At 42.3% G+C, this 19,116-nt stretch overlaps 1 protein-coding gene across 1 annotated transcript; it reads left to right on the top strand.

The window, feature by feature from the left end:
* The first annotated feature begins 441 nt into the window (after positions 1–441).
* Positions 442–3,221, top strand: pou3f1 (POU class 3 homeobox 1). The gene has a single exon (XM_084089938.1). It carries the CDS (start codon positions 476–478, stop codon positions 1,580–1,582), a length of 1,107 nt encoding a protein of 368 aa, XP_083946064.1. The 5' UTR covers positions 442–475; the 3' UTR covers positions 1,583–3,221.
* Positions 3,222–19,116: the final 15,895 nt, after the last annotated feature.

The raw sequence follows: 19,116 nt of genomic DNA, 5'->3' as shown, positions 1-19,116 counted from the left end.
TCGTGGGTGGCTCCTGAGATACTTTAGAACACTAATCTACTTGCAAAGAGGAGCGGTACAGTTACTAAAAGAGGCGATGCGAGGCGGGTCATTCTTCCACCCCACCAAAAAGAGTACCACACTCCCCCACGTGGTTATTTGCAAAACAACCCTCAAAGCCCAGTAATTTCCTACGGTTTTGCTGCTCACGCTCTCTTGACTAGTGGGGAGAGGAGTAGAAAAGGAAAAAAAGAGAAAGCGTCTAGTGAAAGCGGCCAATTGCGAGTAACTGGGATCACGGCGCCCGGCAGCCAACCAAGCGGCCCGCGAGAGGTAATAAGGAAACCTGGTGGGCTGTAGTCGGCGAGGAACCAATGCACGCGCAGGGGAGGCGTGTCTTAGCTCTTCCCTAAGACCTCCCAGAGCAGGTTGTTGCGTTTTGGGCTCTAAAGCTCAAAGATCTCCGAAGTGCTTGTCAGTTTTCTAAGTCGGAGCCATGGCGACAACAGCTCAGTATATTCCGCGGAATAACTCATTGCCTTCGAACCCGCTAATGCATCCGGATTCGGACAGGATGCACCAGGGGACGACCTATAGAGAGGTGCAGAAAATGATGCACCACGAGTACTTACAAGGGCTAGCGACCAACACGGGACATCCGATGAGCCTAACGCACCACCAGTGGCTGCCAACCTCCAACACCGATTGGACCAGCGGCACCCACATCGGACAAGCGGAGCACAACAAAGCCAGCGTGCAGAGCAGAGAAGACCTGGGGAACGGCTACCACAGATCGCACCTGGTCCACCAGCCGACGCAAAACAGCCACCACGGTTCATGGGCGCCGACCACAACACACCACTTATCCCCGCTCTCTCCCGCCTCCAATGGTCACCAGTCGCTGGTCTATTCGCAGACGGGCTACACTATGTTAAGCCCACAGCCGTCGCTGCACCACGGCTTGCGGGACCCGCTCCACGACGACGCGGGTAGCCACGACAACCAGATGGAGTCGCCCCAGCAGCCGTTCAGCCACCATCAGGACCACTCGGACGAAGACGCCCCCAGCTCCGACGACCTGGAGCAGTTCGCCAAACAGTTCAAGCAGAGGCGCATCAAACTTGGTTTTACGCAGGCGGACGTGGGCTTAGCGCTGGGCACGCTCTACGGAAACGTCTTTTCCCAGACCACCATCTGTAGATTTGAGGCTCTGCAACTGAGTTTCAAGAACATGTGCAAACTTAAACCTCTGCTTAACAAATGGCTCGAGGAGACAGATTCAAACACTGGCAGCCCAACGAATTTGGACAAGATTGCAGCACAGGGCCGGAAACGAAAGAAGAGGACCTCCATCGAAGTCGGAGTGAAAGGGGCACTGGAAAACCATTTCTTAAAGTGCCCCAAGCCCTCCGCCCACGAAATCACCTCTTTAGCTGGCACTCTGCAGTTGGAAAAAGAGGTTGTGCGTGTGTGGTTTTGCAACAGAAGACAGAAAGAGAAAAGAATGACACCGGTGGGGGTCCCTCATCCATCCATGGAGGACGTATACTCGCAAGCGGAGACACCCCCTCTACACCACACACTACAGAGTCCTGTCCAGTGACTGCTAGCATAAACAGGTCCTTGTTTCAAAATAAACTACAATGGATTTTGTTTATCTCCTTTGTATATCCCAAGACATCAGAGACAGAAAGTTTGGGAAGAGTTCGCTGACAGTGACCGGACAACTTATACGGGACGCCACTAATTCTGAATAACGTGAAAATGCATTAAGTACCGCGTCCGCATCGCGTGCATTTATCAAATCAGTACCAGTGTTTACGAAAATCGTATCGTTTGTGCCACTCTGGAAAAATTCGATTCTTTCACCGCCGAAAAAAAAGGGAGCTACGAGCCACGAAAAGGGCAATGTCTCCTTGGACAAAGGAGAGAGGACAGTGATTTTGTTAAAGCGATTAACCAGATTAATTATTACAATGATTATCTGTATTATTTGTGTCGTTTACTTTATTTTGAATGTTTTAACGCTAAGATCTTTTTTTCTGTCTAGCGAGTATTTTACTATAATTTCAACAAAGACAGATGAAATTCGTGATGGAAAACAACAGGCACTTGGTCAAAACCTTCAATACAAACAAGTGCAGGAACTGTTTACAATGATCAATTCTTAGCACCTGATATCGTCTAAAGATGCAGAGACGTTAAAATGGCAACATGAATACACTGTCTGAAACAATATTTAGTCATTTTTGAGTTCTACATGCTCTCATTTTTCCCTCTTTGCATGAGGCACTTATAATAATGTTATTTTAATTTCTTTTCATGTTTGTTTTGTTTTGTTTTGTTTTGTTTTGTTTTACATTGTATTTGTTCGAGGTATACGACATTAATGCTTTACTTGTTTACAATTTTCTTTTCCAATTTCGTGTTATTTTGAACCGGCACTCTTTCCTAAGTCTGCTCCAGCGAAACATATTGAGAGTGATGAGTCAAAATGAAAAAGAAAGAAATATCTCAGGTAATTTTCAGTGCCCAAAAATCGTGCTGTACTCTTAGTTCTTCTTGATTATTGGCCAACTATTGACACTCTCTATGTCAGCTGTGTCCGTTTAGTTTATGTTACTTAAATTTTACATCCTACTCATGAGCTTGGACATGGAGAAAAGTAGTTGTTTTAGTGAATAAGGGATGTGTTTTCGGGACTTCTTTTCAGGATTGGGGTAAAAAAAAAAAAGGCTGGTAACGTTTCGTGTCGTTTCTCAAGGTCTGGCATTTTTCATTGGACAGCAGGTGTTCATTTCTGAAATGTTATTTGAACAGTGTGAATATACAACCTTTTCCAAAAAAGTAATAAAAATAAAAATAAATTACAAGAGAAAAGATTTTAAATAAATAGTTGTCAGGATTATTTCCAATATGTAAATATGTCGAATATGTAAACATATGTATTTGTTCTGGGTTCGTTTTGTTTTGTTTTGTTTTCTGGGCAGTTTTGTACACTTACTAATTCCAAGAAGATATTTTAATATTTCATTTATGACCATTTATATATCTATATATTTATTTCCTACGTGTGTTTGGAGCTTTTTTTGTTCGGCTCTGTTGATTATGTTGCAGTGGATTACAAATGTTTTGTTTACTACATTGGTTGTATGTTGATTGCGACATGTAGACTGCAAAGTCACGTTTATATTTATGTTATAGTAATATTTTATTACTTACATAAAACATATATACAAGAACACGACTTCTGTCTTTTTTGAAGCACATTTTCACGCCTATCATGGTGATGGGGAACGAAATAAGGTTTCATGAAATCCCTCTCAAGATTCTGTTTGTTGCGATTCAAACCTCAAAAGCGTTCAAGTTGGTTGATGTGTTTAAATCAATGCACGGAATCACGCTTTGATCATATACTTTTTTTTTCTTTCTTTTTTTTGATAATGCACGATTAAATAAAAATATTTTACACAAGGTACAACGTTTTAACATGGACAATCATATAGGCTATAGTTTAAAAAAAACACATTTTAAATTATGTTTTGTGAGCTATAAATGTTGAAATTTCGCTTTCGCTCTATTAAGATATCATTAAAAATTCGATTAATAAAACTGTACAGTCTGCGTAAGAGGACACTATAACATTACCGCACAATTAAGTCTATAATAGTGCATTTATACGTCAAAAATTTAATTCTAATACCAACACCATATATTTCATCCAGTTTATTATTTACTATGCTCTATGGTTTATGCATTTTAAAAGGTAACATTTTCTGGTTGTTTTAAAAACCCATTAGATTGTGAAAAATATTTTTTAGAACACCAAGATTATATAGGCTACTGACCATGCAAATTTATCTAAAAACCAATTAGCTATCTAAAGCAATCTTGACTATTTTCTATGAAAAATTTACAAACGGACATGGGCAAACTCGTTTGATTTCACATGAGCCAAGATTTGGGAATTTACTGTGATAGTTTGTTGATCCGTGACTCGCAAATCAAAATTCAAAGTCTTTAAGAAGGTTCTTACTTCTCCTATAGGCTAAGCATCTTCTAAAGCATCTTCTATTATTCGTTTATGGTGCTGATTTTCCTTATAGACTCTCAGTTCATCGTGACTGTTGCTGCCTCTCATTAATCGTTATAGTTTTCTGTAATATATATTTCTCCTGATTAATAAGTTTTAATAACGGCTTGAGAATAATCAAAGTTCAGGATGCTGCTTGAAACTGAAAGCACTCATAAGAAATCCCGGATTAAAATGGGACGTTATTTGTTAGAGAAGAGCAGCCTAAAGAGCAAGAAAGTTGTCACGGAAAATTACATTGTCATCTTTTAAAATGGTAGATATAAAAATTTGTTGTTAACAATATTTATAAAGTGTCGTGGGGTATGTAAATATTTGCCCATTTTATCATTGACTATTTTATTTTTATTCGTTTCCCCCCGGCTCTCCGTTCGCGAGTGAATTTTAGGTGCTTAGATAACGTAGGTTATAGCCTAGCCTGCAAAAAGCAACTTTTATTAAGTATAAATTACTTAGTTTATGAAGTAAAAATCATTTATACAAATAATGGAATTTTAAAGAACAATTTTAGTACAGTTAAGTTAAGCTCAGCATCCTAAACAAGCTTTGCCAGTAGTCAAAGCTCAGTAGGCTACTAACAGAGAAAATGTTTGTTAGCCAAAAAAATAAACATAAGTGACAAAGTTCTTATACCTTGGTTTCTTCTCTTTTTTTTCTCCCAATTTATCTTAGACAACTAACATTTCTGTTTTGCTATAGTAGCCTATATGTGATACAAGCTGTGAGTGTCCACTTATTCAGGCATCGCATTGGAAGAGAAGTTATGAGGAAACAGTGATTCCCAAGCGCCCCCTAACGACGTAAAGAGTAAATGCACGAGCTGCGGTGCTAGGGTTCGTTGTTCAATTTTCCAATCCTCTTCAAAAATCAGCCTAATAATAATCCATTGGTTCCCAAAATATGTGCTTCTTTTAATCACATGCCGACACCTATCTCTAAAAAAAAGTTTCAAATAATATCTGCTGGTCTTAAAAAAAAAATGTTAGAAGTGAGACCATTTTTTTTTAATAGGCTGTCTTTTGGCCTTTCCTCTACTATAATTAGCTTCCTAAAATGGAAACCTATTCCCAAATCTTTACAGTCTATAGTCCAAATCATACAGATTCTTACCAAAGCATACAGATATTTCTAACCTGTTATATCTATTGACCAGTTGTAGAAAGAGGAAAATGAGACAGAAAGATGAGGAAAGAGATACTGTCATTGCTACCTGTCAGGTTTTAGCCCACCTGGATTCAGGGCAAAGGTGGCACAGGTGTGTCTACGTGAAGAAGAGCTTTTGGGAGATTGGCTCTTTTTTACCTGTGGAACTGAAAAGTGATACTACCTGGAAAGAGAATGTGTGGCACCAAGATAATTAAATTATTTAGAGTAAAAGGGTATATATTTTTATTGTTAAAACTAAGTTCTGCAGTTTTCCAAATGTGCAACTAAAAATGACTTACCACTGTGGTATAAATAGGCATAGTAAACCATGAATGAATGTGTGTGGAATGAGTCTCAGGGGCCAGAGTTTGTCCAGATGTCACTATGAACGACAGCTCTGTAAGAAAGCAGATAGGATGTCCACAGCAGGCTGTATTCCAAAAGAGTTAGGCTTTTGTTCAAATGGGATGTATGCCCAGATTGACAGTGACTTATGCACAGAACCATTAAATACTGGACCATACATTTCCAGTGACCATCAGTTAAACTCTCAGCACACAAAATGCACATTAATACTGTATATCCTGCTGTGAGACCGGAAGTCATTATGATGGTTTGTTGAGTGTTATACTTAAATGTTAAATGTGGTTACGAAACAACCATAAATGTAAGATATTATTGACTAGTGCTTTATACAAAAATTAGATTACAAAACTGTCTTCTAAAGTCCTGAAAGTTCTCAAATTTCATGGAGACACTCTAGTGAATAAAGACATTAAAAGCTTAAAGGTTAAATGAGAAACAGAGCCATTAAAGACAATCTATAGGAGAACAGCACTTAAATCTGCAAGTCTGATGAGTACAGCTTTGTTACTTATGCATAATTAGGCCAAACAACAGGAAGATGCACTCTGGGATGGCCAATGCCACCAGGCTTACCTGCAAACCCAGTGGCTCCTCTCTCCACAGCACAAATCACTTCCAGGATCATGCCCACGTCTGGCGAACTACAGACCCGGGCTGATCCTGGGCATTTGAGACACAATGCCACCTCCTTCATCAACAGAGTATCATCAAACACAGGAGATGTGGATTAGCAATGATTAGCAGGGATTATAGCTGGTTAATGGTGGGAAAATACATTAGGAGCCACAGGCTCTGCGAGGGATTTCGCTCACGCTAGCGGATTTGCATTGATCCAGAGCAAATGAATGAGGATTAGCCGCATCTATCTACAGATAAATAACATTAAGCGTATTATTCGGGCACGAGCTGTTATTAATGACATTACATACACCACAACAATGCCAGTAATTATAACAAATGGGCCGAATAATGCATTTAATGGTATTTTTAAATTTGTGTCTTGTTCTGAGAGGGTGTGAAGATTTCCAGCAGCTGAGATTCAGTGGAATTACACCTTTGGAATGCATTGTGAGATTTCTCATTAGAAGTCTGTTTAACAAACTTGCTTTTAAAGGGACGGTACACCCAAAAATGAAAATTCACTATCATGTTGTTCCAAACTTGTATGAATTAATTGTAATGTTCTACCCAGGCATATTTTGAATAACAACAACTTTCAATGTATGGAAAAAAAAAAAAAAAAAAAAAAAAAAGACTCAAAACTTTTGTGTCCTGCTGAAGAAAGGAGGTCATCCATGTATCGAACGACATGAGGGCAAGTAAATGATGACAGAGCTGGAATTTTTCTGTTATATTCACAAGATAATTTTATTAAGCACATGTATCATACACAATTTAGTTTTTATTAGGCCTAATATTTGTTGACTCGAAGAGCTAAACAGGCCAATATTTTGGTGCTGCACCTTTAAGACTCCCATTTGAAATGAGTAACAGCACTTCCATATTAACACACAGGTTCTGTGTTTTTATTTGGGTCTAATGTAGTTTTTAACAGCAACAATCTTCAGTAACAACCTTTACGTGAAACCTGCAATACATTGTGATAGGTTCCCAAAACAAACCATGCTGAAACACGCCACTTAAACTGTGAAGATCAGACTGAAAGGGTCAGAATGAATAAAATAAAATAAAATAAAATAAAATTAAATTAAATTAAATTAAATTAAATTAAATTAAATTAAATTTTAGAGTGCTCATTTGCAACACTGGGACCCTCTGGAAGCATAAAGCAGAAAGTGCAATAGAAACAGCACTACATTTTCTTTTATCTTTAGTTATTCTGGTGTTTGGGAATTTGGGAAAGTTCCAAACGAGCCATTTTTGCAGCTTATTTTCAATAAATGCTCTTATTTTAACTGTGGGGGAAGTTTTTAGTTGTGAAAGTTACAGTATGTTTTCATTGTACAATGAACTCTTTTATGTCAAGAGACCAAGGAAAATTTGATTCCTCATGATATGGCCCCTTTAAACAGAATTTCTTCAGCGAGGGGCCGGCCACACATTGTGGTGCGTGATAGTGCATGCTGCTACACAAGGCTGTGTTTGTCCCCTTCAAAGCAACTGATGGAAAGACAGAGAGGCAGAGACACGCAGGGACTTGTGCGGTCGCTCTTGCATCACCAAAGATACCCAGCAAGTGATCTGATAATCCTTAGCATTGTTCTGTCTAGCGTCGCCTCCTGCACTCACTGCCTACACTCCACTCTCCACTCGCTATCATTTATGTAATAAACACCTGACCCCAACAGCGAAGGGCAGAGTGCTTGAGAATCAGAGGAGGAAGGAAGGGAAAATGTATTTTTTCATCAGAAATTCTCTCTATTCCATACCTCAAGGTTTCACCTTAGAGCTGCATGAAAGAAGGGCAACAATGTGGCCACACAGCAATCAGCTATTTACCATATGAAAAGCTTCGGCTGAGCACAGGAGGAGTCAGATGCTGAGTTATTTATGATGCCGGGGTCTTGTATCTATATGGACCCTCTTTGAATTTGATTCTCAAATTCAGACCCATATATAGAGGATACAAGTGAAGTCATGGAGAGTCCTCCAACCTTTTCATTGCTTCCTTCTTTTGCTTCAAGTGAGCTGAAGCACCTGTGTGTGCTGAAGCTCTGGTGATGTAATGAATCTTCAGAACTGTAAAGGAATATTTTACATTAAATAAAACATGCTCTTAAGGTCTTAACTGTACCTTTATAAAAATATAAAATTAAAAAAAGTATTTATACAGTGGGTCAGTCACACCGGATGGTTTCAGAGCAGAAATTTGAACCGAAGCTCATATTTCTGTGAAAGCAGCAAACATGTTTATTATTCAATCTGAAATTGTCCTTTTGAAATTGGACTTTTCAAGTAAGTTGCACACATCTATTTCTTTTATTATTGTGTAAATCATGCAGAGGTTTTTGAGTTCCCTGTTTTTAAATGCTCTCTTCACAATTGTATATAACTTTACACAGGTTAGTAAGAAATTCTATCATATGTAAATCTCAAATTTGTATTTACAATGAAATATTCCTTTAATATTCATTGTTGGGCTTAGGCTTAATAATGAATTAATAAGCACATTTTTCATTCGCTTATGCGCTGGTATAGTGCGTCTTACGACAGAATCAAGTGCCTTTTGAATAATATGAATGTTGAATAATACGAATGTACAAATTATTAAAAAGAATGTTGAATGGCGATATCAGAACAGTCCTGAACCCCTCTTGTGTCCTATGCTACACCTCAAATATTATGTTTTAGTACAGATGTCCAGCTCTCTGCCCCCTGTAATTTCTTCTAAAGCTGAAAGCTTCTTGGGAAGGTCACAAGTTAATAACTCACCCCGAAGGCCTTCCTCTCAAAGGTGTAAGTCAAGCTATAGGTTCTCCAACACTTCACATTCAAAACCTAGCCTTTGTGTGGTGGTGATCATTCTTCTAAGGGACTGCTTTTTCAAGACTTAAGGCACAAGGTTGATTGCTCTAAAAGAAAAGAAAATAAGAAAAAGAGAAGAAAAAATAAGGGGGAAAATGAAATGCCATATAGAGTCTAAAAGAAGACTATGGTAAATAATAGGACGGCCACAAGGGCTGGGAGATTTTCAGGGTCTTTCAGACAGAGGCTCTACCGTATTGTATTCGGCACTTTAAAAAACAATATAAGCCAGATAAGTAAACACTTGTTGTGCTGTGTGATTGTTTGCATTTCCACAATTCTGCAAATGGCCGTGGTTCAACAACAATATGTTGCACATGAAGGTTTTTCTCCTTTAACAAAACTAATCAGATGTCTGTTTTGCCACAAAACACGTGTAACCGGGGCAGGAATAGCCTGATATTTGATTAATTCCCTTGGTGATTTGCCCTTATGTTTTGCTTTGCGCTGTCCCCTTTAAGAGTGTGTGCATGCGCAGATGAGAGAGAGCGCGTCAGACTGAAAGAGAGCGCAGTTTGAGACAGAGTCACACAGAGGGAGAAATAGTCGATTAAACTGTTAAAGAGAGAACATTTCCAGTTTGATATTGACTTGTGAATCTGTGGTGATAACAGCCGTGTGATATTGTCGAGTGTATGGTTGATTTCGCTGCTCATACGAGTGTGGTGTTCCTGCACGTGAGAGATCTTCCGTGGGGAAAGGAAATACAGAGACGTTGGGGAAGATTGAGCGTGAGTTACTCTGTAATATGTTATAGAAAGTTGTTGAAAGGTTAAATAACACGGTTTATTTCATATATTAATGCAACTTTGAGTAATTATTGTTCTTTATGCCGTGTTAGAGGGGAGAACAGCCACACGTGATATTGCACGTGCACCAGCTGCCACGTGAGCTTTTTCTGTGCGCTTCAAAGTCTCAATAAGAGTGAGTTTTGATCATTTTATTCTCCTAAAGTGTTTATGTATAAGTTATAAAGAATATTTGTACCTTTGTTCGTGTATACTATTTTTCTTGTGTAGTTACTGTTTGATTTGAACAGAAGGGGTCAAACTGTGTATTGTAATGTATTAATGTGGTGAAATGTGCAGATTTCTCATGTATGCTGTTTTATTTCTTTCATTAGGCACATACAGGCCACTACCGTTGTTTTTGGCACTCATTTTATTTGTTTCTGAGATTATCAATGTGAAAACCACCTTTTTATTTGTTTTGTTTTGTAAGACTCTTATTACTTTGTTTTCTGCACTCATTGGAGTCAGTTTGATAGTTTATTTTGTTATGCCAATTTCACTTATTAATTGGAATGGTTTCTAAAATGCTTTTCTCTTGAACAAAAATATACATTAACGCTGTGTCTCATTTGAGGCTCAGTCAGGAATAAAAGAACCCGTTTTCTTTAGATGTTATGGCTGTGTCTTATTTCCTGACATAACGTTTGAACGGCCACATCTAATTTGGTACCAGGAGTGGGGTTCCCGTTTTTTTGTTTGGGGATTGGTTTATTTTTGTGATAAGAGTGCTAAAATAGTAGGGTGCAAACAACGGTAGTGGTTAAGAGCGGCTGAGTGCTATAAGGACCTGCAGAATATTGTGTGCCATCCTGAAAGGAGCTGCAGGAGGACCAAGGGCCAGCAAACCTGGACTGCTGCGTCGGAGGAGATTGTGAAGGACGGTGCTTATTGAACTGACTGTTTGAGAACTGAGACTTTCTGCAACTGTGAGTCATGGACGCTGAAGACATGGACGATGCATCCTCCCAGGGTGAGGACATTCAGGGTGCAGGTGCTGCAGCTCCGGAAATGGACATTGAGGGAGGTAACCCCATCTCGCAGCTACAGTCACAGATACTGGAGTTGGGACGTAGACATGATCAAGTAATGTCAACGCTTTCTAACATGACTAATGTACCTACTAGATCTTATGTGTATATCCCAAGAGAGAGACAAATTGTACCTTTCAGTGGGGATCCGGGTAAAGATTGCCAAAATGTGGATGAGTTCATTGAGGAACTTGAGAGAGTAATCAGAGTGAGGGGTTTAAATACAGAGGATCAGGTGGATTTTATCCTCTCCCACTTAAGGGGTTCCGCTCTAGATGAAGTCAGGTTGTGTATGGGAGGGGAGGATAAGTTACCTCAAGACATGTTCTCCTACTTGAGGGCAGCCTTCAGGGAAAAGCGAAGCACCCCCCAGTTGTTACATGCATTTTATGCACGGAAACAATTGGATGGTGAAGATTTCCGTGATTATTCACACGCCCTGTCCTTGCTGCTCAATGCTGCACTCCAGCAGTCACCCCATATTGTTCCGAACATGCAGCTGGCATTGCGAGATCAGTTTATAGAGGGGGTGAGGGATTCAATTCTCCGTAGGGAACTGCGTAAGGTGGTTAGAGAGCGACCTCACGCTACATTATTTGAAGTCCGTGAGGAGGCCCTTATGTGGTGTTTGGAAGAGAGACCCCGTGCAGCTAATCTTGCTAGAAACCGAAATCTAGTGGGTGTGGGGGAAAATGTAGAGCATGCGAGAATGTCTGCGACCGTACCAAGTGACTTGAGTGTAGCCCTGCAGGAAGTAATTAAGGTAATTACACAACAAGGGAAAGCAATCGGGGAACTTACCAATGCTGTCCGTGACCTCACGATCCAGAGGTCTGACCCAAGTGGGGAGAAACCTAGTAAGGCCAGGTTTAAGCCAAAATATACCCGTGATGGCCAACCCATTTGTTTGAGATGCGAGGGTGTTGGACACATAGCCCGACAATGCACGGTGCCACGCTTCCGTGAAAACCCTGTGCCAGCTACGCCAGAGTCTCAGAGTCTTCAGGGAAACTGTGCGCCTCCATTGCGAAGAGCCGAGCAATGAGAGGTGGCACTGATGGCTCAAACAGTGGCACCCTTACCAAAGAGCGATTCCTGGAGCGTGCAGTGGGCAAGTGCCCAGAAGTCGAAATTTACATTGGGGGGGTAGCTGTCAGGTGCCTATTGGACACTGGCAGCAATGTGAGTACTTTGACAGAGAGCTTCTTTAAAGAGCATCTTCATGGAGAAGATAAAGACATGCATTGTACGACCAAGTGGCTGAAGATCACCGCTGCCAATAGGTTGCCGCTTCCCTACCTTGGGTATGTCGAACTTGATATCCAGGTAATGGGTTTGACTATACCTGGGTGTGGGTTCCTGGTGATTCGTGACCAAGAGGAAGGGGCAACCGACTCAGCGCCCCCAGGCATACTTGGCATGAACATAGCGCAGCGCTGTAAACAGTTGATTCTGGCCGAGTTTGACAATGCTTTGGAAGGGACGTTGGATGCTGACTGGAGAGCCGCCTTTAACAAGGTGCAAGAGGCTATCCCAGTGGAGGCGACCTCTATGGTTCGGACAATAGGCACACATAAGCTGTATGTACCTGCAGGCTCAGTTGCTACAATTCAAGCTAAAACACACAAGGAACTGATTGGAAATGGGGGCTTAGGATTGTTTGAACCAGGTAATACATCATTGCCAGGTGGCCTGGTCCTGGTTCCTACCTTGGTGTCACCTGGTAGTCGAGTGTTCCCAGTGCAGGTAGTAAACTTGTCACCAGAGGATGTGTGGTTGCCGCCTAAGTTGAAACTCGGGATACTTACCCAGGGTCGTCGCTTTGAGGGTAGCTCCTGCGAGGTTACATTCCATCGTATCTCCGCAGATCATGAAGAAGTTACTGTCCACCAGAGATCAATGACAGGGGTTGGGAGTGACCTGCAGTGTCCATTGGAGAAGGTGCGGATAGGTGGTACCCCTACACAGCAGGCAGAGCTGAAGGCACTCCTGATGAAGTACTTGGATGTGTTCGCCACCTGTGACGAAGACCTTGGTTATGCTGACCTGGTAAAACATGAGATTCCCCTGAAAGATGACCTCCCTGTCTCACAGCCATACCGACGAATACCCCCAAACCAATTTGAGGAGGTAAAGGACCATATCTCCGGATTACTCAAGAAGGGTGTCATCCGAGAAAGCTCCAGTTCGTACGCTTCTCCGGTGGTGTTAGTTCGTAAGTCTGATGGGAGTCTCCGACTATGCGTGGATTACAGGAAGCTGAACTCTAAAACTAGACGTGACGCATTCCCATTGCCACGAATTGACGAGAGTCTGGATGCTTTGAGCAAGGCCAAGGTGTTCTCATCTATTGATCTTGCGAGTGGCTATCATCAGGTGGCAGTTCATGAGAAGGACCAGAACAAAACAGCCTTCATTACACCATTTGGGCTGTATGAGTACCAGCGGATGCCGTTTGGACTCTGTAATGCGCCTGCGACATTCCAGCGCCTCATGCAAAGCATAATGAGTGATCTGGTCTTTCAAATGGTACTTGTATACTTGGATGATTTGCTTATCTATTCAAGTACATTTGAGGGACACTTAGTGAGGCTCGAGACTGTGCTAAAAAGGTTGAGGGAGGCTGGTCTAAAGGTAAAGGTGGAAAAGTGCCATTTTCTGCAGTCCGAGGTAAAGTTCCTGGGGCATGTTGTATCAGCGCAGGGGGTGTCTACAGACCCAGACAAAGTGAGTGCAGTGAAGCAGTGGCCGATCCCTAACACTCTAAAGGAGCTGCGATCCTTTTTAGGGTTCTGCAGTTACTATCGAAGATTCATTGAGGGTTTCTCTAGAGTGGCAGGTCCGCTTCATGATGTGGTTAACACTTGTGTTCGCCAGGGGAGTGTGGTTCAGGCCAATAAGTTGTTCAAGGGCTCCTGGACAACAGAATGCCAACAGGCCTTTGAGCACCTCAAGGAGAAGCTTACCTGTGCGCCAACGTTGGGCTATGCGGACTTCACCCTACCGTTTGTGCTGGAGACTGACGCCAGTAACCTGGGATTAGGCGCTGTGCTATACCAGCAGCAAGGGGGAAGGAAAACCGTGATAGCATATGCAAGTCGGAGGTTGAGGGGTGCAGAGCGAAATGACAGGAACTACAGCAGTATGAAGCTGGAGCTCCTGGCACTCAAGTGGGCAGTGGGGGAGAAGTTCAGGAGTTACCTGCTGGGCTCGAAGTTTGCTGTCTTAACAGATAACAACCCTCTGTGCCATCTCAACACGGCCAAGCTGGGTGCAATTGAACAGAGGTGGGTTGCACAGCTTGCAGTCTTCGATTTTGACGTGCAGTACCGTCCTGGTCGGTGTAACACTGCAGCCGATGCTCTCTCTAGAAGACCAGGGCTAGAGGGAATGGAGGTGGTAACTGAAGATTCAGAATACGACGGCTGTGTGGCTATTTGCAGCGGGCTCCGCACCGGGACGGCAGTGGAGGCTGATCTGTCAGGGCTAATGGAAGGGCCTAGAAATGGAGGGACAATACAGCTACAATCAGCCATGGTTGATCAAGGGAATGAAGAGGGACAAATCCTGGAGAATACCCCAACGCTACCTGGATACACGAAAGATGAGCTCCGTCAGTTCCAGGAGGAGGATCCGACCATCAGCACGCTGAAGTGTTTCTGGGATAGGAAGAGGAAACCCACAAATCATGAGAGAAAAGGCTTGTCTCGATCTGTGCTCTTGTTGCTTAAGCAGTGGGGGAGAATTCAAGAGAGAGAGGGGCTGTTGTTTAGAGTCATTGACGATGTGTTCAATGGGGAATGCCGACAGTTGCTGCTCCCTGCATGTCTGGTCAAGCTGGTGTTGCAAAGTGTCCATGACCAGATGGGGCATCAGGGCATTGAGAGGACGCTGAGCCTGCTCAAGCAGCGTTGTTATTGGGTTGGGATGAGTGATGCTGTGGATAAGTGGGTGAAGGAGTGCCAGCGATGCGTGTTAGCCAAAATGCCGCAGCCGAAGATACAAGCACCTTGGGCCCCGTTCTTGGCGTCACATCCATTAGAGGTGGTTGCGATGGATTTCACCACACTAGAGCCTGCATCGGATGGGCGGGAGAATGTCTTAGTTGTAACCGATGTATTTACTAAGTTCAGCCAGGCGTTCCCCACCCGCAATCAGAAGGCAGACACTACAGCTAAGGTCCTTCTGAAGGAATGGTTCCTTAAGTATGGTGTGCCACAGCGTCTTCACTCAGACCAGGGGAGGAACTTTGAGAGTGCCGTTATTGCAGAACTCTGTAAGCTGTACGGGGTAAAGAAATCCCGCACTACGCCACATCACCCCCAGGGAAATGCGCAGTGTGAGAGATTTAACCGCACTCTGCATGATCTCTTGCGTTCATTACCACCTGAGAAGAAACGGAGATGGCCAGAGTACTTACCTGAGCTGGTGTACGCCTACAATGTGACTCCCCATTCTTCCACCGGTTACTCTCCATACTACATGCTGTTTGGAATGCAGCCACACTTACCAGTAGATGCCTTGCTGGGTCAGGAGACAGGAGGGGAGATAGAGCCTACCTGGTTGTCTGTCCATAAGGAACGGCTTCAGGATGCACACTCTAGAGCACGAGAGTATGCTGAAAGAAAGGCAGCGGACCGTGTTGCCAAGCGTGAGAATGTGGTGTATTGTCCAGAGGTAGCAGTGGGTCAGCAGGTGTATTTACGATATCGTCCTCCAGGAAGGAACAAGATCCAGGATGCCTGGGCTCCCACGGTGTATATGGTAGTTGAGGTGCATGGAACAACCTACACCGTGGAACCGGTGGGAGGTGGTCCTGCAAAAAGAGTGCATAGGTCAGACATCAGGCCCTGTCCAAGACCAGTCCCAGTGCCGATGCCTAGGAAAAGAGTGACACCTGTAAAAGTTCCTACCTCGGAGTTGGTAGAAGGGATGCCTACACTGGATGCAGAATGTGTGCTGGTGGAGGAAACCAGATGGACTGAGGAGGATCCAGTGGACAAAGTGCTTGGGAGGTTGCAGCACCCAGTGGTGCAGCCAGAGGATGATGCTGAAATAAGAGAATTGGAGGGCAATGATGGAGTGCAAGTAGATGATGAGGCGAGTATAGTAAGACAGCTCCCTCAGCCCAAAACAGAAAGAAAGGATTCATCATTGGATGTGGTGGTGACTAGGCCAGTTCCTGTTCCCCGAAAGCCCAGGGCAGAGAGTGCCCAGGTGGATGTACCCTGTCCTTCACCACGCAGGACCCAACGGTCTACTGCTGGGGTTCATAGCAATCCAAACAGGCTGCCTAAATCGGCTTGCAATTCTGTGTCTTTCAGTCCCGATGTTCTTTCCCAAGTGTTAGCTGGAATAGTTTTGTATACATCTGGAAAACTACAAGGAGTAGTGGATGATTAAAGCATGTTTGAAGTCATCGAGGACGTTGACTGTAGGCAGGGGAGAGTGTAACCGGGGCAGGAATAGCCTGATATTTGATTAATTCCCTTGGTGATTTGCCCTTATGTTTTGCTTTGCGCTGTCCCCTTTAAGAGTGTGTGCATGCGCAGATGAGAGAGAGCGCGTCAGACTGAAAGAGAGCGCAGTTTGAGACAGAGTCACACAGAGGGAGAAATAGTCGATTAAACTGTTAAAGAGAGAACATTTCCAGTTTGATATTGACTTGTGAATCTGTGGTGATAACAGCCGTGTGATATTGTCGAGTGTATGGTTGATTTCGCTGCTCATACGAGTGTGGTGTTCCTGCACGTGAGAGATCTTCCGTGGGGAAAGGAAATACAGAGACGTTGGGGAAGATTGAGCGTGAGTTACTCTGTAATATGTTATAGAAAGTTGTTGAAAGGTTAAATAACACGGTTTATTTCATATATTAATGCAACTTTGAGTAATTATTGTTCTTTATGCCGTGTTAGAGGGGAGAACAGCCACACGTGATATTGCACGTGCACCAGCTGCCACGTGAGCTTTTTCTGTGCGCTTCAAAGTCTCAATAAGAGTGAGTTTTGATCATTTTATTCTCCTAAAGTGTTTATGTATAAGTTATAAAGAATATTTGTACCTTTGTTCGTGTATACTATTTTTCTTGTGTAGTTACTGTTTGATTTGAACAGAAGGGGTCAAACTGTGTATTGTAATGTATTAATGTGGTGAAATGTGCAGATTTCTCATGTATGCTGTTTTATTTCTTTCATTAGGCACATACAGGCCACTACCGTTGTTTTTGGCACTCATTTTATTTGTTTCTGAGATTATCAATGTGAAAACCACCTTTTTATTTGTTTTGTTTTGTAAGACTCTTATTACTTTGTTTTCTGCACTCATTGGAGTCAGTTTGATAGTTTATTTTGTTATGCCAATTTCACTTATTAATTGGAATGGTTTCTAAAATGCTTTTCTCTTGAACAAAAATATACATTAACGCTGTGTCTCATTTGAGGCTCAGTCAGGAATAAAAGAACCCGTTTTCTTTAGATGTTATGGCTGTGTCTTATTTCCTGACATAACGTTTGAACGGCCACACACGTAAAATGGCATTCACCCACAAACTCAGCTTGACATTTCATATATGAGGGCGATGACCAACATCTTTGAAATCCCTTTCTTTTCTTTGCATGTTCTGGTTCAGGCCCACCCTCTTTGCCCTCCAAAACACTGCCACAAGAGAGAAGAGAACTGCCAAAATAACAACAACATCAACAAAAAGAAATAAATGAGAAAGATGAAACGAGGGGAGACAAGGAGGGAGCGCGAGACGGAGCGAGATGAAATAGAGACCTGCCGCTGAGCTCAAGGACGCAGCGCGCGACTGCGTAATTAGAAATGTACACAGACGATTTAGATGCAGGGATGTGATTAGGGAAAGCAGCCCGGTCTTCATCTTAATCAGCTCACTTCTGAGAGCTCCTTATTGACGGGAGGGGGACATACTCTCAGAGTACAAGACTGAAACCATCCACTGAGTCAAACAGCCTGAAGAGCTGAGGGAGATACTGGGAAAGTGAAAAACAGAGGGGGAGAGTAGGAAAAGATTGACTGCAGACTGAGGCTGCATTTACACTGCAGGTCTTGATGCCCAATTCTGATTTGTTGACTATATCTGTTTTTTTTTTTTGATGAGCACCTTACATACAGTGATCCATATCATCTGCATTTACACTATACAACCCAAGGTAGATGTACTGACCCAGTTTAGGCTGGAAAAGGAAGTGGCCTACAAACAGTACGATTTGCAATGGACGCAGACTGGCTTTTGCTTTCCGCACCATCTTTAAAGGTCAGCAAACCTTTGGTCTCTGAAGGCGGAGAAAAAAGAGGAGAGATGATGCAGCCTTGGCGAAGCAATGATCGCTGCTGTAGGTGTCCACCTAAGTTCACGTCATTCGCCACCGTCGCTTTTTCAAGGACGCGTGACTCGCATTGACAGCCAGGGGAATGTCCGATCTGTCCACTTACATGGCTGACACAAATGCACGTATCTGATTTATATCAGCTCTTTTTCTACGTATGAATGAGGCTTTAAAACCAATTTGAGAATATCGGTATCCATGTGCTTTTTTTCCTGCTTATACGTTTGTGGGTCATTTCCGGTCTGTTCCACATGGGAGGGGAAAAAAAATCACAATTGGGTCACTTGAACCATGTAATGTAAATGCAGCTGTGACAGGCTGAAGAGAGAAAAAGACAAAAAAAAAAAAAAAAAAGGAAACATCAACATTTGATAACAATCTCCAGAAACCTGGTAATAAAAGAAAATGTGACTATTACGTAAGTCAAGCAATATAAAATTGGGTTACACTTTATTTGGTTACACTTTATTTTAAGGTGTCATTGTTACAGTGTAATTATATATTTAAGTACTGAGTAATATTAAGTAACTACATGTACTTACTATAGGGTTATAGGATTAGGATTTGGTTTAGGGTTAGCTACATGTAATTATGCATAATTAACTGTTATTACTATGGTAAGTACAAGGAAAATAAAGTGTTACACTTTATTTTAAGGTGTCATTGTTACAGTGTAAATATATATTTAAGTACTGAGTAATATTAAGCAACTACATGTACTTACTATAGGGATAGGGTAGGATTAGGATTTGGTTGAGGGTTAATTTCATGTAATTATGCATAATTACTTGTAAGTACATGTAACATATGTAACAAAGACACTGTAAAATAAAGTGTTACCCAAAATTCAGTAACGCTTTAGATTACAGCCCGGAAAG

Source organism: Abramis brama (genome assembly GCF_963993115.1).
Source record: "Abramis brama genome assembly, chromosome: 17".
NCBI classification, from domain to species: Eukaryota; Metazoa; Chordata; class Actinopteri; order Cypriniformes; family Leuciscidae; genus Abramis; species Abramis brama.
This window is presented reverse-complemented; position numbering and strand designations above follow the sequence as displayed.